This window comes from Monodelphis domestica, chromosome 7, assembly GCF_027887165.1.
Source record: "Monodelphis domestica isolate mMonDom1 chromosome 7, mMonDom1.pri, whole genome shotgun sequence".
Taxonomy (NCBI): domain Eukaryota; kingdom Metazoa; phylum Chordata; class Mammalia; order Didelphimorphia; family Didelphidae; genus Monodelphis; species Monodelphis domestica.
The window spans coordinates 221,924,517-221,946,953 of NC_077233.1; the positions used below are offsets into that span (position 1 = coordinate 221,924,517).

Consider the following 22,437-nt stretch of genomic DNA (forward strand, 5'->3'; position numbering starts at 1 on the left):
AATTTTCATCAACTATCCCACTCTACAGCTAAATCACAGAAACCTGGTCCCAGTTTTCTGGGAACCAGCAATCTTAAAAAACAAAAACAAAAACAACCCTTTATTGTTTTGTTATTGAGTCATTTTCAGTCGTGTCCAACTCTTCATAATCTGATTTGGCGTTTTCTTGGCAAAGATATTGGAATGGTGTGCCACTTTCTTCTCCAGCTCATTTTACAGATGAGGAAACTGAGGCAAACAAGGTTAAGTGACTTGCTGGGGATAGCACAGGCAGTAAGTGTCTGGGGTCAGATTTGAACTCAGATCTGGCACTCTAATCTCTGTGCCACCTCGCTGTCCCCAAACTTCATTCAAACCAAAGAAACAGCTTGGCATAGGGGGTTGAGAGCTGTTCTTAAAGCCAAGAGAACTGAGTTCAAGTGTGGCTATTGTTCTGTACCAGCCAAATGACCCTGGGCAAATCGTTTTAACTTCTCACAGCTCTAGGACAATACTGTCATAGAAACAATGATAGTGACAATGATGATTTACAGCATTTGCATAGTGTCTGTGTGCCAGGAACTATGGCAAACACTTGACAACGATCATCTTGTTCCATCCTCACAACCTTGGGTGGCAGAATGGTCCCTGTTTCACAATTGAAGGACCCAAGGCAGACAGAAGAAGGTAACTTCTTTAGGCTCCAACAGCCAGCAAGTATAAGATGTGAAGTCATGTCTTGCTGACTCCAGACACACCTCTGAGAAAATAAGATGCTGAGAAAGTACCCACCTTCATTAGGAGAAGCAGCTTCCTCCCCTATAGTTTCATTTTCCAATCAAATGACATCATTAGGCCTAACTAGCATCCTCCTGCATCACTCCATGCCTTAGTGGCTATTTTGGTTCCCTGCATAGTTCTCCAGGATTTCCAAGACTAGTTTTCCATCCCCGACTTCTTCCAAAGATTCGTTTCCCTGGCTCACTTGGCCGCAGAAGCTGCTCTTCCTCCTAGATGCTAACTGCTTGCCAGTTTGAACTCCTTTCTCTTGCCAGCTACTGACCTCCCCAGCTTACTCCCCAGTGTACTCGGATCTCCTAGAGCCCCAGAGGTGGATGGAACTGTGGAGAGCATCCAAGATACAACCCTTTTCTGAATTAGCATCTACTCTTCTCCAGCGTGTTCACTTCCATCGTCTGATGGAATTCCACCACCTTGGAGCCCTTGTTTCAAACTCAAAAGCCTTTTCCACTGATTAGGTAGCTTTCCATACAGCCAGCTGAAATGTGTCACCCTGTACCGTCCATACCCTTCTTGTATGTTTTGGCTCTCAGACCCAAGCGAAATCAATCTGATCTTGCTCCCATGCTACAATACATTTGAAGGCTTCTTCAGATATTTGAAGACATTGGTCACTGTCTCACGAAGTTTCCTCTTTTTAAGCTCAATGTCCTCTGTTTCCTTAACAGATCCTCTTATCAAATTAGAAATTGAATGACTTGCCCATCAATTGGAGAGTAGCTGGACAAGTTGTGGTATGTGATTGTGATGGAATACTATTTCTTTCTTTTTCTTTCTTTCTTTCTTAGAAAAATAATTTTTTTTCTTTATAAGAAATATAAAGAAATAAAATTCTTTATAAGAAATAGAAAGAAATAAAGTTCTTTATAAGAAAGAAATAAAATTATAAGAAAGAAATAAAATTCTTTATAAGAAAGAAATTTTATAAGAAATGAAATTCTTTATAAGAAATAGAAATAAAATTCTTTATAAGAAATAAAATTCTTTATAAGAAAGGAATAAGTCTTTATAAGAAAGAAATAAAATTCTTTATAAGAAAAAAACTTTCTTTATAAGAAATATAAAGAAATAAAGTTCTTTATAAGAAAGAAATAAAATTCTTTCTTTATATAAGAAATAATGAGAAAAACAGGCTCAGAAAAACCTAGAAGAGTTGTATAAACTGATGCAAAGTGAAGTAAGTAGAACCAAGAGAAAGAACATTGTACACAATAACAGCAATATGGTAATAATAATCAACTGTGAAAGGCTTAATTGCTCAGATCAGTATAGTACAGTACAATTTAGAAGGACTCCTGATTAAAAAAAAAAAAGTTACCCATCTCCAGAGAGAGCACTAGTGAACTCTTGAGTGCAGGTTGAAGCATTGTTTTACTTTATTTTTCTTTTCTCTTTTTAAAAAAAAATTATTTATTTGATTAATTTAGAGTATTTTTCCAGGATTACAAAAATCATGTTCTTTTCCTCCCCTGTGTCATTGGTCAAGACCTATTTCCATATTGTTGATGTTTGCACTAGGGTGATCATTTAGAGTCTATATCCCCAGCCATATCCCCATCGACTCTTGTGATCAAGCAGTTGTTTTTCTTCTGTGTTTCTACTCCCACAGATTTTCCTCTGAATGTGGATAGTGTTCTTTCTCATAAACCTACTTTATTTTCCTTGTCTTTTTTTTTTTTGGCAGCATGACTAACATAGAAATATGTTTTGCATGACTTCTCCTGTATTGTAGGTATTACTTGCCTTCTCAATGAGCAGGAGAAGGACCGGAGAGAGGCAGAAAATTTAGAACTAAATAGTATATGAAAAAATGAATTTTTAAAAAATCTTCTTATAGCATACTTTGGAATCTCTGCATAGCCTCCCTTTGAAACATTTCTGTCTGACAGTGTCCTTCCTATAATGTGGAAATAAATTCTAACTCAGGCAGGACTCACACCTCCCTCCCTTGTTCTGGATTCCAGGGCTATAGGACAGGAATCTGGGAATTAATTAACTTACTTGTCATGCTGCTGACTCATGTAGATCTTGCATCTTGCTAAAACCCCTCAGGTGTTAGGGTTTTTGTTTTTAGTCTGTTTGGTTTTTTTCCATGTGCATTGTTGTCTAGCCACATTTCTTCTTATCCTGTCTTTACATAATTCATTTTTTGAGCCCCAGGACTTGACTTTACATTTATTCCTCTTCAGTTTCATCTTATTAGATTCAGGTCATTTGTTCTGGCTGTGTGATAAATTCTCCAGGATATTAAGTACCCTTCAGCAAATTTGATAAGCATGCCACCTAGGCAGCTAGAAAAGCAGTAATGGGGTCTGAACCTGGAATCTGGAAGATGTGAGTTCAAATCCAGCCTTAGGCACCCTGGGAAAATCACTTAATATATGTATGTTTCAGTTTCCTCAATTATGATATGATTTGTTCAAATATAATAATTACATATATTATAAAATAATAATAATATGAGCAATAATTATAATATAATAATTAACAATATTAATCTTCCGGGGTTTTTATAAGTCTCAAACAAGAAAATAATTGTGAAGTGCTTAGCATAGTACCTGGCACATAGTAGGCACTTTAAAAATACTTGTTCTCTGGAAACATGAGGTCCTGGGTTCAAATGTGGCATTAGATACATACTAGCTGTGTGACTCTGGACAAGTCACTTAATCCAGTTGTCTATCCCTTACTGTTCTTCTGCCTTGCAACCCACATAGTATAGATTCTAAGAAGAAGGTAAAGGATTTCAATAATAATAATAAATGCTTGTTCCCTTTCCACTATGTTTTCATTCAATCCGTCGATTTAAAAGTTGAATAGAATGAGCTAAGCCCCTCTCTGTGTCCTCCTTCCCCACCGTTGAGTCCTTCCTGGATCACCTGCCTCATCCCTCTGTCTACCTGGACTCTGGCCATCCCCAGCCAGGCATGTTCTGCTACTAGCCAAACCCTGGCTGATTTTTGACAGTTCTGAACCATTCAAGTGATGTGGGCAAGACCCATAGAAGGTCCTACAGGCAAACTAAGATCTGAACAAATGAAGAAAAACCAAAATTGCTCCGTAGCGTCTAAGTAACATTTCTTTTTAAATAGAAGGTTTATGTGGCTGAGAGGAGTCCTATCCAGCCAAAAATGAAAATTTAGCCTGATTCCTACATGACCCAGATCAAGTCCTCGGATACCCAGGCAAGGGGTACGTGGGTAGCAGGCTTTTCTCCACGTGTTATTCTTTTAAAACATTCATTTGTATGTTGAGCTTCACATCTGGGAAAGGAAACAGTTGGTAACAGCCTTTTCTCACTTTTATTATTTGATGGAAACCAACGTCTTTGTTCATAGCTTCCTGTGAGATGTAGGGGCAAGTGTAATGCATTTTGAAGCTGCTTCCCAAGAGCTTCTGAGAGTAGATTCAGTTTTTATAGCTAGAAATGAGTAGTTTTGCTCCCAACCAGGGCACTGGCCTCCCCAGCCGAGGCTTTGGCAGCCTCTTTGGCATGGTGCTCCTGAATCTCTCCGTGGTTCTGCTTGCGATTTGGCTGTGGCCTGTCTGCTGTGAAGTTATTCACTATATCAGGCAGAAATCTGAGAGCTGTAAAGGACCATAGAGATCATCCAGGTCAACTTTGGTACTTTACAGAAAAAGGAATTCAGGCTCAGAGGCCCCAAGTTCTCCTAGTCACAGGAGCTGGAACTCAGGTCCTCTGATGCCGCTTCAGAATTCATATTTGCAATTCTAGGGTTGTTGTGCAGTAGAGTAAGAGAAAAAAATGTTCATCTTCAAGTCCCATCTCTGTCATTGATGACCTTGGTCAAGTCATTTGCCGGCTCCAAGATCTAGTTTCTTTCTCTGTAAAATGAAGAAATTAGATTAAATAATCTTTTTTTTTTTTCCTTTTCATTCTACACTGAGTATTGGTTCCAAGGCAGAAGAGCAGTAAAGGCTAGTCAATGGGGATTAAGTGACTTGGCTGGGATCACACAGCTAGGAAGTATCTAAAGCCAGACTTGAACCCAGGATCTCCTGCCTCTAGGCCATGCACTCAATCCACTGAGCTACTGAGCTGCCCCCAATAAAATTATTTTTTAAGATCCCCTCAAAATCTGTGAGTTTTGTTTCAGAGCTTTATGTGTATTTCATAGGGTCACAGATTTAGAAATGGAAGAGGCCTTAGAGGCCATTGAATCCAACCTCCTCACATTTCAGAAGAGAAAACTGAAGCAGAGAGGTTCAACCCCTTTGTTTTATAGTTTGGGAAACTGAGGCAGAGAGGTCCAACTCCCTTGTTTTACAACTGTGGAAACCAAATCAATATTGAGTCATATAGCTAGTAAGTGGCTGAAGCAAAATCTGAATCCATGTCTTCTTGGCTCCAAGTCTACTGCCCCATGCACATTAAATCACCTCTCATTTGATTCTTACAACAAACCTGTAAGGTAGATGACATGAGTGTTATTATATCTGAGAGGGTGTAATGTGGATACGGCCAGTTGGCTAAAGTGAAGGAGCTTCAGCTTCATTTTTTGAACATTGGCTGTATGCTCGGCCCCATTACTGGCACTGGGAAAGGAGGAGGAGATATAGAGTCCCTGCTTTGATGGAAGTCACCATCTCTCCAGGGAGGCTGGATTCACACACAGAATGCTAAGTCACAAACTAAGGTGCCAGAGAAATACTGAAATGAGTGTGGCACAGACCATATGCGTCCATGTCATAGGAAGGAGTTCAGAGGAGGGACAACACATCCCTTTAGGGCAGAGGGAAGTGCTTTTAGGTAGATGGAGAAGTAAATGAGTTTATCCAGGAGTAAAACAAAGCTGTTTGGGAGCAGTCTGGCAGGAGCAGCTGCCATCTCCATCATTCTTCAGCCTCTATCTCCATTGGGTTGAAATCTTCAGAGGTGGAAGAGTAATTAGCTATGGGAATCCAGCTATATCGTCACCAAGAATGCACCTGGTCCTCAAATTCCCCCAACACTGACCTCTTGCTAACTGCCCAGATTAACTGGTCAGGTCCCTTTGGAAATAAGATTGCCCTAAATCAGGAGAGGTTTACATTGGATTTAAGGAAGAATTGCTAAGTCCGTGGTGTAGTAAAGCAGTTTTCTAGCTGGGAAAGGGATCTATGTATAGAATTCAGAGGTTTTTACTTTCACTAGCCCCTTACTGGGATTTAGCATTTCCTTCAATTATTTAAAGACAAGGAAGGAAGGAAGGAAAGACAGAAGGAGGGAAGGAAGGGAGGAAGGAAAGACAGAAGGAGGGAAGGAAGGGAGGAAGGAAAGACAGAAGGAGGGAAGGAAGGGAGGAAGAAGAGAGAAGGAGGGAAGGGAGGAAGGAAGAAGAAAGGAAGAAAGAAAGAAAGAAAGAAAGAAAGGGAGAAGGGAGGGAGGAAGAAGAGAGAGGGAGGGAATGAGGGGAGGAAGGAAGGAAGAAAGAGAGAAAAAGAAAGGCATTGTTCTAAGAATGGGGTCCATAGGCTTTAGCCCCAAAGGGTTCTATGACTCAAGAGCATGATGGTTCTTGAAGGAGGAAAAAAGTTGAAGTTCTTGTAGAATTTGGTTTGAACTCTGACTTTGCTAGTTGCTGTCCGAGTAAAATCACTTCCCCTCCTCAGTGGGTCTCATTTTCTTCATCTGCAAATTGAAAGATTTGGACTAGATAGATGGTTAAAAGTCCCTTTGTAACTGGAAATCTATGAACCTAATAGAACCCCAAGGATTCTTTCTATAATTTATATATATATATATATATATATATATATATATATATATAGGTGCCATTTCTCTGGCACCTTATATATATATATTTTTTTTCTATATATATATATAATTTCTATAATTCTAAAATTATAGGATGAGTAACCAGTTGTAAATAAGGGAGTCCCTTTCTCGAGAGGGGCAGCAAGATGGGGCAGTGGGCAGAGCACTGGACTTAGAATCAAGAAGACTCATCTTCATGAGTTCAAATCTGACCTCAGACACTTATGAATTGTGTAACCCTGGGCAATTCACTTGGACCGACATGCCTCAGTTCCTCATCTGTCAAATAAGCTGGAGAAGGAAATGGTAAACCATTCTAGTTTCTTTGCCAAGAAAATCTCAAATGGTGACACAGAGTCAGACATGACTAAAATGATGGAACAAGAAGTTTCTCTTGAGCCTTTGAAGAAGAGAATACTCAAACCACTGGTCCTGAGTAGTTTAGGCCTGACCCAGATGACCTCGTGGGACCTCTCAGGATTCCCTGATCCAATTACAGATCCTGCTTCAGAAAGCAGCAGGGAAGCATCTATGTCCAGACTAAAGCAAACCAGGGCTGACTGATGTAAGAACCACATCGCAATTCATCATGTTCCAAGGTCTCTGGTCCTGCTAACTCAGGTTTTATAGAGCAGTGCGGACAGCTGACCTCCCCATGGAAAATGCTAATTGGAGCATCAGAGTCAGTTACTAATGAATATTTATAGGCAGTTTTCAACTCTATCCTCCCTGAACCTAAATAATAGCCCAGGCGTGTCTTGCCCTTGTGTGAGTATTTGTGAGCTTTTGTATCATGTGGCTGTCAGAGGAGGTAGATATGTGCTCAGAAGTGGTAGCTGGGAACTCAAGCACAGAGTATTTCCTGGGGAATTCTGCATAATACCATCATTATTGTGGATGCTGTTTGAGGGTTGCTTCCAATAATTTTCCCCCTCCAAAGCATTCATTTATATATACATGTGTACATGTAATATATAATAAATACAAATGTATATATAAACCCAGTTGAATAAACCCTTTAAAACACCTACTCTGTGCAAGACACCTTGTTCTGAGAATTTAAAGATAGAAATAACATGACTTCTCCCCTTAAGAAGCTTCCATTTGAGAGTGTCCACAGTATTGCACATTAAACAGGTTTAGCCCTTTTTCAGAATGCTGGATTGTCTGTGCTATTTCCACTTTTTCTTTTCTTTTTCTCCCAAAAGATACTAGTTGTTATATGGGGATGGCTCTTGGAGAGAGAGAAACTACGACAATGAAAAATATAGAATACCTTGCTAAAAGCTTACTTTCCATTAGCTGATATAAGTATAATAAGAGGAAAGTGCAGACTGAAGGGCATGAAGGAGAGAGCTAGACAGAGGCTTTTAGGAAAATTGGAGGTGGGAGAGGATGCGTTCCGTGGGGAAGATCTGGAAAGGAAGGCATGGAGCCTTGGAGTAGGGGAAAGACACTGGAAGTAGAAATTAAATGCATTCCAGGCATCAGGGATGATCCTTGCCAAGGTATAGAGGTGAGATGGTGGATCAAGTTCAAAGGAGAACAAGTGTGCAACGGAGAGCAACTCAAACTAAAACTGGAAAAGTAAATAGGAGCCAGAATGTGGAGTTAAGAGCCCATGTCACTCCTGACCTGAAACTAAAACTGAAATTATGGGGACTGGAATCATGGATTTTGACTCTTTTTGCTTCCATTCTGGACTTGCCCAAGGATCATCAGAATTGATCTCATGTCTAGGTCTCTAAAATCAATCTATCAGTCAAACAGGGAGGGGGCCTTCAGTTCCATGCAAGTAGTTGGGTTAAGAAAAGATTGAAGGGGACAGCTGGGTAGCTGGTGTAAGAAATTAATATTTCTGCCCAAATATAAATTTTATAAAGTTTATTAGAAAAGGTAGACAATCATAGTTTTAAATCTCATCATTCCTCTGAGTAACCTGACCATGCCTAGCCCGCCAGTCCCTTCCTCTTTCCCTCTTACTTGCCTGTTTTGTTCTGGTGTTCATTCAAAAAGCCCCAGTCAGTCACTGCCCCCTCACTTTTATTGATGCAAATCTGGTATAACTGTGTTATGTGAAGAATGTTGATGGACAGGTCAAGCTACTGGCGGGGGAGAGATAAAATCCCCTCGGCACACTGGGTAGCTCAGTGGATTGAGAACCAGGTCTAGAGACAGGAGGTCCTGGGTTCAAATGTGGCCTCAGATAATTCCCAGCTGTGTGACCCTGGGCAGGTCACTTAACCCCCATTGCCTAGCCCTTACCATTCTTCTGTCTTGGAACCAATACACAGTATTGATTCCAAGATGGAAGGTAAGTGTTTAAAAAGAAAAGACAAGATTGAACTTAAGACTGGTTTGATTGAGCCTATTAAAAAACACAAAGAGCTTGAACCTCAAGCCTATAAACAGTCAAGGCAACTCCCTTTCCTCTCTGTTAAGCTCCATTTCCCTAAAGGGACCTATGTAATCTCTAGGTCTTCTCTCTTCCTCCACTCCCCACCCCAAACCATCCCTTCAATGAGCAAGAATTTGAAGTGACTAGAGAATCTGCCTCCTTTCTTGGACCTACACAGTCCCCATAACTCACAGTACTAGTAAAGGCTAAAATCTAGAGTTTTCTCCATTGCTGTTACTTTGCTTTTTTTTTTAACCCTTACCTTCCATCTTGGAATCAATACTGTGTACTGGTTCCAAGGCAGAAGAGTGGTAAGGGCTAGGCAATGGGGGTCAAGTGACTTGTCCAGTGTCACACGGCTAGGAAGTGTCTGAGACCAGATTTGAACCCAGGACTTCCCATCTCTAGGCCTGGCTCTCAGTCCACCAAGCCACCCAGCTGCCCCCTATTCCTTCGCTTTGGCTCCTGTGTCTGGAGCTGCGCACGTGGGTGGGCATCTTCTAGAGAGCTGAATCCAAGCCTCAGTGCCACCTTCCTCTCTTCGGGTTTCTCTTTATAGTTCCTGTTCTCTGTGTCCCTAGTCTCCTTTTAAGATGCAAATCACAAAGATGTAGCTCAGATGAATTAGCTAGTCATGAATCAGCTGTTCTCCATAAGTTGTTAAAAGGGCAAAAGATGCACTCTGACCCAGCACTGGTCATGCCTTAGGAAAGAGAAAGAGAATTTAACTGACGAGAGAGACTCAGGAGGACCCCTGACAGGCTTCTCCTGAATCTCTCATTTGACCTCAAAAGCGGGGCGAAAAAAGGAAAGAGTCCTGTACTTGAAGTAGGGAGACATGAGTCTGAATGCTATGGATGCCTTTTATAAATTCTGTGGTCTTGGGCAAGTCTCTTTACCTGGAACACAATCGAATTATCGTTAAAATGGGAATACTAGCAGTAGTTCTTCCCTCCGGTTTGCTCTAAGAAAAGTCGTTGTGAGCCTTCAAGCACTATAAATATGTGGGTTGTCGGGATTATCCCCATTTTACAGATGGGCTTGGCCAAAATCATATAGCAAATTAGTGGCAGAGCTTCCAGATCCCTGCTCTTCACTGGCCTGCAAAAGAGAATTATTTGAAATGTTTTCCATGGGGCTTCCTGAAGCTAGACTGTTGTGATAATGGGTGGTTGCCCTCTTCGTCCACTCCCCCTCCTCCAAACCCCAGAGAATGTTTGTCAAAGCCTCGTGCCCTTTGAATCCCAGCATGCTGCACAGCAGAGGAAGCGTTGCCCTTGTCCTTGGAGACAGGGAGGCAGAGGGGTTACACAGGGGATGCTGCTTCTGGAAGGATGGCTTCCGGCTCTTTCTGCAGGTGGAGGCTCAGAGTGGTTCCTCATTCTGGGTTTTGCCTTGATGTCAGGTCACCCATCAAATTTTTTAATTTTAATTTAACTTAATCTGACCAAAAAAATACCATGTGGTCCTTTGGGAGACGTGTAGGTTATCAAATCCAACTAACAAGAGGGTGCTGGTACTCCAGAAACACCGAACTTCTGTGGCATGCACCATGTAAGCCTGGTGGTTGTCCAGCTTGTTTCCAAACTTCCCTTAGCACCCTGTCTGTGTCCCTACAACTAGGAGCTAGGAAGTTCTTCCCAGAGTCTGGTCTCTGTCCTTTAGGCTCATCCAGTTCTTCATTCCACAAGTATTCAATAGGTGAAGAAGAAGCTCTGTGAGCTGGGATGGCCCAGGAAGGCTTCCTGGGAAGGCTGAGATTCCTTTGAAGGGGAAAGAGTCAGAAATTGGATAAATGGAGAGAGTGGGTCAGTCTTCATTCCTCTAGGAAGATAGGGAACTGCTTAGAATCATAGAAAGTCAGACCTTAGATTGATCAGTGACACATGTTCAACCCAGTGAAATTGCTTGTTGGCTACGGGAGGGGGGTGGGAGGATGGGAGGGAAAGAACGTGAATCATGTAACCATGGGAAAATATTCGTAATTAATTAAATAAAATGTACAGATTACAAAAAAAAAAATGCCAATAAAAAAAAAAGAAAGTCAGACCTTAGAAATCATTTAATCCAGGGGTTGCCAACCATTTTTGGTTCCTGTATCCTTCAGCAAACTTTCCCATGCTCCATCTTCAATATGGAAGGAAATAAATTATAGAATTTACCCATATGGATGCCCATAAAAATAAAATACAGAAATTAATTTCAATAGGATTATGTCATTATTTACTTTGGCTAGAACACTAGACTTGGAATCAGGAATCTTGAGTTCAAATCCTATCTCAGAAACTTACTTGCTGTATGACCGAGCAAAATCATTTAACTTTTATCTGCCTAGTTTCCTCATCTGTAAAATGAAAGGAGTTGGCCTGATGGACTCCGTGGTCCCTTGTTGCTCTAAACCTATGAACTATGATCCCTAACCAAATATTCCTCTACCCTTTGGACAAGCTTCTCATTCCCCTGGGGGGTACATGTACCCCCACTCTGGGAAATTTGATTTAACTCAACCTTTTTTTTTTCAATAGGTGAAGAAACTGAGTCATCACTCTTTATATATCTACCTTTTATGTGTCTTTTCTTCTCTGGATCACATAGCACATAGGTTGGGGCAGCTAGGTGGCACAGTGGATAGAATGCCAGACCTGAAGTCAGGAGGACCTGGGTTCAAATCTGGCCTCAAGGGATAGCCAGGGGACACAGTGGATAGGGAGGGAGGCCTGGAGATGGGAAATCCTGGGTTCAAACTTGGCCTTAGACGCTTCCTAGTTGTAACCCAACGGCAAATACTTAATCCCAATTGCCTAGCCCTTGCCACTCTTCTTTCTTAGAACCAATTCTTAGTAGTATTGGCTCTAAGACAAAAGATAAGGGTTTTGTTTTTGTTTTTGTTTCTAAATCTGACCTCAGATACTTCCTAGTTGTGTGACCCTGGGCAAGTCACTTAAGTTCATTTGGTGAGCCCTTGCTTTCCTTTCTGTCTTCAAGTTGTTACTAAGATGGAAAAGTAAGGGTTTGGGGGGGAAAAACCCATAGAGGTTATTTAACTTTCCCTCATAAATCTTGCCTGTCATGGTATTAATCATTTCCATTTTTGCTTTGTTGGGTCTTTGCCCAAAGTTTCTCAACATCCCTCTTAAAATGGCCTAAAGGATATTGTACATGGCGGCGGGTAATCTACTTATTCTGAAAGTTGGCAGGAAGAAAAACTTAAAGTCCACTGGGAATTCCCTCTTCTATGGAGACAGTAGACACCCATTGGGGTTCCCTAGCCTCCCTCATCATATTAAGCGGCCCTGGAGAGAGAGCTTTTTCTCTAGCAGCTTTTGTGCTTATCCCCACACCTCAAGCGTGCTCTCAGAACAACTTGGTGAAAGCTCATTTCCTCTGGCACCAATTTAGGATGTGTAATCAGAAGGAGGGAAGGAACCACATTCCTCAGAGACGACAAATGGAGTTAGCTCCTGGCCGAGCTCTGATGCCTTCTTTTCAACTGCCCAGATGCTGGTGACAAGGACAGGAACTTAATAAATGTTTGTTGACTTGATTTATAACAATCTTCCTCACTTGTATGAGGAAGAGGACCTGACCTAGAGTCAAGAAGGACCTGGATTCAGATTCTGCCTATGACATTTACTAAACTCCATGGCCATAAGCAAGTGATTAAATTTTTCTGGGCCTCGGGTTCCTCATCTGTAAGGAAAATGATGCATTTGGACGCCTCTGAGATTCTTTCTTTTTTCTCTCATCCTTTTTTATTTTTTAAAATTTATTTATTAGATTAATTTAGAATATTTTCCATAGTTACATGATTCATAATCTTTCCCTTTCCTCCTCCCTTCTCCCCCATAGCATGTGTCATTGATCAAGATCTATTTCCATATTGTTATGTTTGCACTAGGGAGATCATGTAGAGTCTACATCCCCAATCATATCCCCATCAACCCATGTGATCAAGCAGTTGTTTTTCTTCTGTATTTCTACTCCCACAGTTCTTTTTCTGAGTGTGGATAGTGTTCTTTCTCCTAAGTCTCTGAGGTTCTTTCTAGCTCTAATTCTATGATCCAATACTTCTGTAATTGTGGGAAGGTTTTGGGGGAAGATACAGTTAAGAATCACACAGGATTCTCTTTTTTTTTTTTTTAAATTGGTGTGGCTTCCTAATGATTCATTTCCTCACCTTGATAGAAACCTCCCTTGAAACAAAAGCATGTGGTCAAGGGGCAGCTAGATAGCCCAGTGGATAGAGCACCAGGCCTGGAGTCGGGAAGAGCTGGGTTCAAATTTGGCCTCAGACACTTCCTAACTGTGTGGACCTTGGGCAAGTCACTTAACCCCTATTGCCAGGCCTTTACCACTCTTCTACCTTACCACTGATACTTGGTTCTAAGACAGAAGGTAAGGATTTAAAGAAAAAAAACATGCTTCTAACTGATTATCTAGGGCTGTGGTAGCAAACCCCATTGTCTAGTCCTTGCAATCTTCTGCCTCAGAATTGATACTAAAACAGAAGGTAAGGGTTTTTTAAAAAATCATACAGGATAAAAAGGCAGGGATGGGGTACCGTCTGCATCACCAGAAAAAATATTGCTGTGGAAGAGCTCACAGGTCCGTTGGAGTGTGAATGGTGTGGGCTGACATGGGTAAAAAAGAGCTGGGAGCTGATCTAACACTCGCTATCCTCTGCCAGACCTTCAAAGATCATAAACATCTCATCTCCATGTACCAATGTCTTAAAAATTACTACTTCAGGCATTCAAGTGAGAAACTGCTCATAAATCTTGAATAAAAGGGCAAAAATCCATTAACATGCAAAATCCTGGGCTCGCCCAACCCGTGCCTTTTGTCTCAGCTGCTGACTTGGTCATCCCAGGGACCTTCTCTCCCTTCTCAGCATCTATTCCCTTCTGCTTAATAATTCTGCTCTTGTGCACTGGGGCTGTGTCATTTTGAGCCTAATTGTTTAGAATCAAAAAATATTTGCATGGGGAAGCCCTAAACACAGCCATGGGCATTTTGCAGAGAGTCACTCACTCTCTGCTTAGTGTGTTCTGGGAGTGGCTGAGGTTGTTCAAACAACTTCTGATTAAGGCTCCTTTTTCCCATATGGTTTTTACAGCCCTGGTTTTGTTGGTACTCAAAAGGCAGCATCTCCGAGTCTTTTTGAGGTCAGGGGGCTTCCTGAGAGCCACTGACCTGCCAATTCATTTTCCAGGAACTTGTGCACTCAGCTGCCATCTTCCTTGTCCAATTAATGATCATGGCTTTCCTTTCAGCACCCAGACCTTGCCTCTTCTCTCTCTGTCTTCCAGACTCCTCCGAGAACAGTGGATCCGAGCCAAGTATGAAAGGAAGGAATTCATTTACACGGAGAAGCAGGAGCCCTATTCTGCAGGTAAGGAATGAAGTTCTCAACTGGAAATCATCTCCTCTGCTGGCAGGATGTTCTGTTGCCCGGGGGTTTCCCTCATCTTGCTGCAGTTAGTTAGATAAAGGGGGCGGGGGGTGGGGGGGGGGGGTGGGGGTGGGGGTGGGGAGGAATGTCACTGTGTGGTTTTATATTCCCATCTCCCTCTCTGCTGTCTTCTCCCTTTAAAAAGGAATGTCTCTTTTTACCACTTTGCGTTATTACGTCGCTAATTGGTTTGACATTGGTGTCATCTGGCTGCCTTTTGCTTCTGACCTGGATTGCTACCTGTGTTCAAAGTTCTGGGTTCAAATGTGGCCTCAGACATTTCTTAGCTATGTGGACCTTGGGCAAGTCACTCAACCCCTATTGCCTTGCCTTTACCACTCTTCTCCCTTAGAACTGATACTTAGTTCTAAGACAGAAGGTAAGAGTTTAAAGAAAAAAAAATGTTTCTAACTGATTATCTAGGGTCATGGTAGCAAACGTATGGCACGTGTGCCAGAGGAGAGGCACTCAAAGCCCTCTCTTTATTGGCACGTGGACCTTTGTCCCAGCAAAGAGTTTGCCAGGATTTGTTACTAGAAAGCCAAAGGGCCAGGGTCGTGCTGCTCCCCTCCCCCTCTCCACAAGATTGTGGACTAGTAGATTGGATCTCAGGAGATCTGTCCTGGATGAGTCTACCTTGGACCTTACTCTGGCCTGTGGCCCTTCATTTCTCCCACTTACAAAATGAGTGGATTTGTCAAGAGGATATCCAAGGGCACTTTAGGTCAAGGAAAATTCTGGGATCGTATATCTAGAGCTCAGAGTCTAAGCCATCTAGCCTGATGATAAGGAAACTAAGGCTTGGGTTCTATCTTTTGATCTTCTCATCCTTCTCCATAAGGTAAGGATCAGGATTGCTTTTTTTTTCTTTTTTTAAACCCTCTAAACTACTAAGTATTCGTTCCAAGCCAGAAGAGTGGTAAGGGCTAAGTAATGAGGGGTAAGTGACTTGCCTGGGGTCACATAGCTAGGAAGTGTCTGAGGCCACATTTAAAGCCAGATCCTCTTCACTCCAGGCTAGGCTCTCTATCCACTGAGCCACCCAACTGTCCTGGTCTGGTTACCATTTAAGGTAATCCTTAAGAGCCTTTGGACTCACAAATATTTCAACTTCTAGGTAGATGTGTCTACCCTAACCCTTATTAAATAAGGTTTGGGAAATGCCTTTGGATCTTCCCCATCTAGTGTACATTTCTGATGGGCTTCCTCTTCCAAAGAGTTCATTCCCCAGAGTAGTTTGTGATGATTTAATGTGAGACAGCTCTTCAAAGGGTTTCTGTGTTAGGGAAAGTCACTTGAACTTCAGTGCCAGATCCTACCCAGGGGGAATTTGTTCATTTGAATGAATCAACTGATGACAGGAGTTGAACAGATTCTCTACCTGCCCTCTGGGACAGATATCATTAAGAGCTTTGCTTTATGTGTTCCCAGATGCCCATAGAAAACAAGCAGCCCTGCTTAGGATGCTAATTGGCCTGAGGTTTGTGCAAGTGGATTCTGCAGCATGTAGAGACCACCATGTTTTGCTACTCATGCTTCAATAAAATTGTGCTCTCAGTTGCCCATAGAGGCACATTCTCCCAAGGGAGCTTAAACTCTTAGTTCCCTCAGAAAACACTAAGACTAGAAGTTATATAGGACTTTCCATTTGCATTTGAAGGGGGTTTCCACACTGAGAGTTTTCTTTGCCAATGGAATCCCAAGCCTAGCTGTCAAAACTGTAAGAATATAAAAATTTAGGTTTTTATGCCAATATAAAAGTTCTAAAGTAATATTGTGGTCACTGATTTAAAGATATAACTTAAGTCAAAAATGACTTTTAGTAGCTTTATTTACAAAGAGGTAGAAAGAATGAAAATGGAAAAGGTAGCTAAAGAGACAGATTTTAACAAGCCTACTAGTCCTTCTCCAATGAAGTGAGACTCAGGTCCACTGGGGCTTCCCCACATCCAGTTGGTGTCTTCAGCTAAAGTTCCACCAATGCAGCCTCCTCCAAAGACACAGCAGGGATCTCCGAAAACAATCTCTCCAAAAGCCAGGAAAGGAAGGCCAGCTACTCACCCACCCAAGAGGAACTCCAAAGGAGAAGACCAAAGGCCAAGACCCAAGGCGAAGTCCTCCAACACTGAAGTCCAAAGGAGAAGATCCAGGAGCAGTCCTCCAAGAAGCAGTCCAAGAGCCAAGGTGGAAGGTCCCTTGGACAGGAAGTTCAGAATGTTTTATAGTCCTTTTTCCATATCACTTCCTGTCCCTTCCTCTACTATATGGGAACCAATTGCAGTCTTCAATTTACCTAGCACTGCCCAGTGAATTCTCTTACTTAGTGTTAAGTAAGGGTATCTTAGTTATTGACTGATTAATTTAAAAATTGATGATTTATAGACAAAGAAAGTTTGATTCACTCTTCACAAAACCAAAACAACAGCCAAAAAGAGCTTTAGTTCAGAAGTCTTTAGTTTCCGTTTAATCACCAACCCTGAAGGTGAATGTATTTTAGTAAAGAGATTGGTCTAGATCAATGACTAATTTCCCCTCCCCCCCCCAACCCTTACAGCTTCTGTCTGTCTATCTATCAAGTCTAAGCCAGAAGAGCAGCAGGGGCTAGACAGTTGGGGTTTAGTGACTTGCCCAGGGTCACACAGCTAGGAAGTTTCTGAGGCCAACTTTCAACTGAGGTCTCTAGACCTGATTCTCTATCTACCATGCTACTTGACTGCCCTAAGTGGATATGTTTTGAAGCTAGGGTTTCCACTAGAATCCAGACCAAAGAGGATCAATGGAAAGGGGAGATGCAGATTTTCTCAGAGGGATGATATCTTGGGCTCTTGCAGGCCTCCAATTTAATGACTGAATCCTTCAACAAGTACAAGGTGTGCCAGCAGTCTTAGTGCAGAGTAACGCTATCAAAGAACAGTTTTTAGCTTTGCACTGCCCTCAGACTTTTGGGATAGCCTATATAAATGTGAGTTGTTTTGTTGCTAGCATGGAAAGTCCAGTGTTCTTGTAGCCTGGCTAGTGTGCTTCCAGCAAAGATATCCCCTGCTGCCTGGGAGTATGGGAAAAATAACAAGACTGTGTTAATAGCCTTTTACCCCCATGACACTAAACAGAATCTCCCTCTGGGGGATGCCCCTTCTGGTCCTACTAGCTGTTTGTTCTTACCCCATCTGAGCCTGGCACTATTCCTTGAGTCCTTGGAGCAGCGAGTTTAAGGGCACAGGGGCAAAGAAAGATGGAAAGCTAAAATATTATGGTGGACAGAGATATCAGCCCTGCTTCTTCATGGCTGTGCTATTATTGATCATCTGGAATGTTTGTGTACGTACACATGGAGCCTGACATATAATAGCCACTTAATAAATGTTATTAACAGATTAATTGCCTCTGGGAAAACCTAATTTTTAGGTAAAACAATATTATGGGATCTGGTATTCTATCCTGGAGTCAAGAAGACTTGAGTGACCTCATGCTCTTATTAACTATGTGACCCTGGGCAAGTCACTTAGCTCTGTTTGCCTCAGTTTCCCCATCTGTTAAACGAGCTAGAGGAGGGAATGGCAAACTTCAAAAGGAGTCACCAAGTGTGGGAACTACTGAATGACAACTTTCTGACTCCAGGCTCGTGGCTCTGTCCACTGCATCCCCAGAAAGTATAAAAAGAGATAGTCAAATAGGTAGAAAGTAGCAAAAATAGGATTTGAATTTAGCTTCTTGGACTTTTAAGCTGTGTTCTTGAATTTCCCATCATACCCACACTACTTCGTAATATAGCCCTGGTGACTAGTAAGGGGAAGTATGGCCCAACTCACCCCAACCAATACACAGAAAGTGGGGAAATTGGGGCCAAGCTTGGCTAGAAATTCCCTATACTCCCACACAGGGAGGAAGAGTCTTTCATGTCATCAAGGACTGGCTGTCCCTCCAGTGCCTCTAGAGTTGCTGGATATATCCAATTTTCTGGCCTTCAAATCCCATCAAACTCCTCCAGCAGGCCTGCTCCTTTTCAGAGGGCTTGATCCTGATTCAGAAAAGCCAAATTCTGTTCTGAGCAGAGAAAAGATGAATTTAAATGATGGCAAAGTGCCTCAGCGATCGACCATTGATCCTACATAATACCTTGATTCCTCTTGAGCCAGTCTAGCATTAAAAGATGAATAATGGGGTTACCACCATCTGAATTCAATGACACAAAAATACCATTGCCCTAGTAATTTAGGTAACTGTGAGGTGGCCCACTGGTGGGTTTATTACTGGCCTCAAATGAAGCTTCCTTTGCAATCAGGTTTTAATTTTTTCCTCTTCTCAGGACTCATCCTCTCCCCTTCCCCTGGCCCTGCAATCAGGATGTATCTTTTAAATTAAATTACCATTCATCCACAGCCCCTATTTCCTGTTATTATTTTTAATGTTCCTTAATGAATCAGGAGCAATATACTTGTGTACTTGGTCAAAACACAGATAATTTCCGGCTGTAGAAAGATTCTTAATTAGTTGCTGAATGATCACATTTCTAAAGATGCTTTTTTATCTAAAGAACTGTGCTAGATGGCCATTTAGCTGCATTAGCTTGCTTGGAGAGTAGGGGAAAATAGACCTCAGAGCTTCCTTTGGCTTTGTTTAGGAATAGAGACTTGCACCTGTGATTTCAGAGGTACAGCTGAGGAAATTCCTTTTACTAATGCAAGTTGGCACCTTTTTCTGCTAAGTCTTAGAGAACTGCCTAGGACACTTTGAGGTTAGGTGACTTATCCAGGGTCACACAGCCATTATTAGTCAGAGGGGAGACTTGAGCCTACATCTTTCTGACTCCAGGACCAATTCTCTGTCATTACACCATGATGCCTTTCATATGTTTTTTGTTGTTGTTGTTTTTTTTAATCTGGGAAATTCTAGGTGTTGTCAGGGAGATTTGGTTTTTCTTGATTCTTTTTCCTCAACCCAACTTCCCACCAAGAAATTCTACTAGAGATTAAAGGTGGTTGTGATATAATTGTCCCAATATAGAAGCATTCCTGAGTGGTGTTGTATTAATCAATGCTTAGCAAGCGCTTGACACATAGTAAGCATTTAATAACATTTTTACAATATTGAATAGTCGTGATGATAATGGACATCCTTGCTTAACCCCTGATCTTATTGGAAAGGCTTCTAGTTTATCTTTATTGCAAATAAAGTTTGCTGATTGTCTTAGGTAGATGCTAGTTGTCATTTTTGAGGAATGTTCCATTTATTCCAATATTCTCTGGTGTTTTTAATAGGAATGAGTATTGAATTTTGTCAAAAAGCTTTTTCTGCATCTATTAAGATACCTATATGGTTTCTTTTGGTTTTGTTATTGATGTGGTCAATTATGCTGACGGTTTTCCTAATGTTGAACCATCCCGACATTCCTAGTATAAAACCCACCAGAAATAAATAAATGCTTGTTTACTTGGCTCATTTTTCTTTGAGCTCTTAAAAGATTGTAATGTTTTGGAGCAAGAAAGAACCCTTAGAAGACAGCCAGTCTTTTACTCTTGATCTAAGGCAAAATGCAGTGACATTTTAAAAAATTAATGAGCATTCATTTTCTTGTCCTTCCATCATTCCCTTCCCTCAAAGAAAATCAAAACCCTTGTGATAAATATGCATCATTAAGCAAAACAAATTCCCATGTTGGGCATGTCCCACAAGGTACATATGATTCTCTATCCAGAGTTTCTCAGCTTTCTGTTAGGAAGTTGGTATCACCTTCTCCTAAGTCTTTCGGAATCATAGATGGTCATTGCATTGATGAGAGTTGTTGTCTTTCAAAGTTGATTATTTTTTGTAATGTTATTGTTATGGTGTATATTATTCTCCTGGTTCTTCTCCCTGTATTCCACCTCATTTCATACAGGTTTTCCCAGGCTTCTCCAAAACCATTCCTTTCTTGATCTCTTATGGTAAAATAAGATTCCATTACATTCATATACCATAATTTGTTCTGTCATTCTCCAATACCCTCATACTCTAAAGTTCTTTGGCACTACCAAAAGAAAAATCTACCTCTCTGTCTCTGTCTCTCTTTCCCTCCCTGCCTCCTTCTCTGTATCTCTCTCCATATCTCTCTCCCTCCTCCCCACCAGTAGTGCTATAAATGGGTCAAAGAGTATGTATAGTTCATTAATTTTTTGAGTGTAGCTCCAAATTAATTTTCAGAATGACTAGACCAAAAATTCACCAACAATGCATTATTGTGCCTATTTTCCCACAGCCCCTCCAACATGTCATTTCTCCTTTTTATCGGTTTTGCCAATCAGCTAGGTATGTGGAGTTATCTAGTCTGAGATGGAAAAAATCGAGGACCCGTGATAGAAGGGGCTTAACCATGAGTTGGTAGGTGGCAAAACTGGGACTAGAACTCATCTCAAGTCAACAAATTTAAACATTTAATAAGTACCAGTTATGTAAAGGGTAGTGTGCGAGGCACTGGTCTTCAGATTTCTAGCTCCTTGATCCATTCTGTACAGATTTCTTCTCTGTTCACGATTGGTCATTTTTTCATTTGGAGGATATTTGTTTCTATTTAAGCATGTAACCTAAAGATTAAGGGTTCTGTGTGCTAAGCAAGCGTAGTCACTCTTGAAACTTGATGTCAGAAGGTTCTGGAAAGTCCCCTTCCCAAGAGAAATCCCCCACCTCCTCCCTCTAAATTCTGCCATTACATTAACTAAATCCTTGACCAGATATTTTGTTCTTTGTATCCCCATTTGTGCAATTTTTAAACCCCTTCCTTCTGTCTTAGAAGGAATACTAAGTAGCCATTACAAGACAGAAAAGGTAAGGGCTAGTCAATTGGAGTTAAGTGATTTGCCCAGGGTCACACAGCTTGGAAATATCTGAGGCCAGATTTGAACCCAGGAGCTCCTGTCTCCAGTCCTGGATTACTATCTTCAGCCACTTAGCTGCCCCCTCTCTGCTAGTTATTATAATCCACATGATTGTCTTCCAGTTTGCCTGTCCTGGAATGGAACCTGAAACCTTAGTATCATATTTTTGTTGTTCAGTTGTTTTTCAGTCACGTCTGCCCTTTTGGGGTTTTCTTGGCAAAGATACTGGAGTGGTTTACCATCTCCTTCTCCAGCTCATTTTACAGATGAGAAAACTGAGGCAAACTGGATGAAGTGATTTGCCCAAGGTCACACAACTAGGAAGTGTCTGAGGCCAGTATTGAACCCATGAAGTTGTACACATCTTCCTCATGCCAAGTCCAGTACATTCTCCACCACACCACCTAGCTGCCCTAGTTGTGGATTTGGTTGTCACCTAGGACTTTTGTCTCTGGCTATGAAGTTAGAGTGGGAGTAAGAGACTTCCAACAAGTGTCTGTTCTCCAGGTTCCCTCTGTTTGGCCTCTGGATATTTGTGGGTTGAAATGAGGAAGTGAAATTGGTGACTAGCCCCTAGGGAACAAAACTGGAGTATTGAGTGGGTGTTGAAGAGTCAGATTTCAGCTCAAAGAAAAAACTTCCTAAAAAGCGAGGTCCCTAGAGAAAAAAAGGGAGAAGAAGAGGTGAAACCAATTAATGGCCAGCAATTGAGAGCCCCCTGTGTGGCCCTCAAAGTAGCAAAAGGCGTACTTCTCTGTCCCAAGGAGTTTACAAGGACAGAAGGCTAATGTCCACAAGCAGAGATTGTTAGAGATAGAAGGTACCTTAGAAATGATCTGTCCCATCCCTCTTATTTTTACAGATGAAGAGATTAAGGGTCAGAGAGGTCACATAGTGGCAAAATAAAGAAGAGAATCCAGATTGTCTTTCTGTCCACAGTGTTCTTTGCACATGATGCAATGGAAGAGGAGCTGGTTTTGAAGTCTGGGTTCAGGTCCTGGCTTTACCACTTGCTAGCCATGGGTTCTATGTTAAATCACCCAACTTCCCTATGCTTCCATGTCCTCATCTGTAAACTAACAGGGTTGGATTCAAGGTCCCTTTGCGATCTAAATCTGTGATATTTCCATTAAGGATAAACAAGATTCATCTAAACGGACAATTGAATTACTGTATTCCAATATGGGATAATGTGGTT

The 22,437-nt window shown here is 41.6% G+C and overlaps 1 protein-coding gene across 1 annotated transcript in view; it reads left to right on the forward strand.

The window, feature by feature from the left end:
* The window catches only part of ADAP1 (ArfGAP with dual PH domains 1), a 183,490-nt gene that overhangs the window by 65,803 nt on the left and 95,250 nt on the right, over positions 1-22,437 (forward strand). Inside the window, exon 4 of the mRNA XM_056804318.1 lies at positions 14,246-14,328. Within this exon, the coding sequence (XP_056660296.1) occupies positions 14,246-14,328 (83 nt within the window). The remainder of the gene's footprint in view (positions 1-14,245; positions 14,329-22,437) is intronic.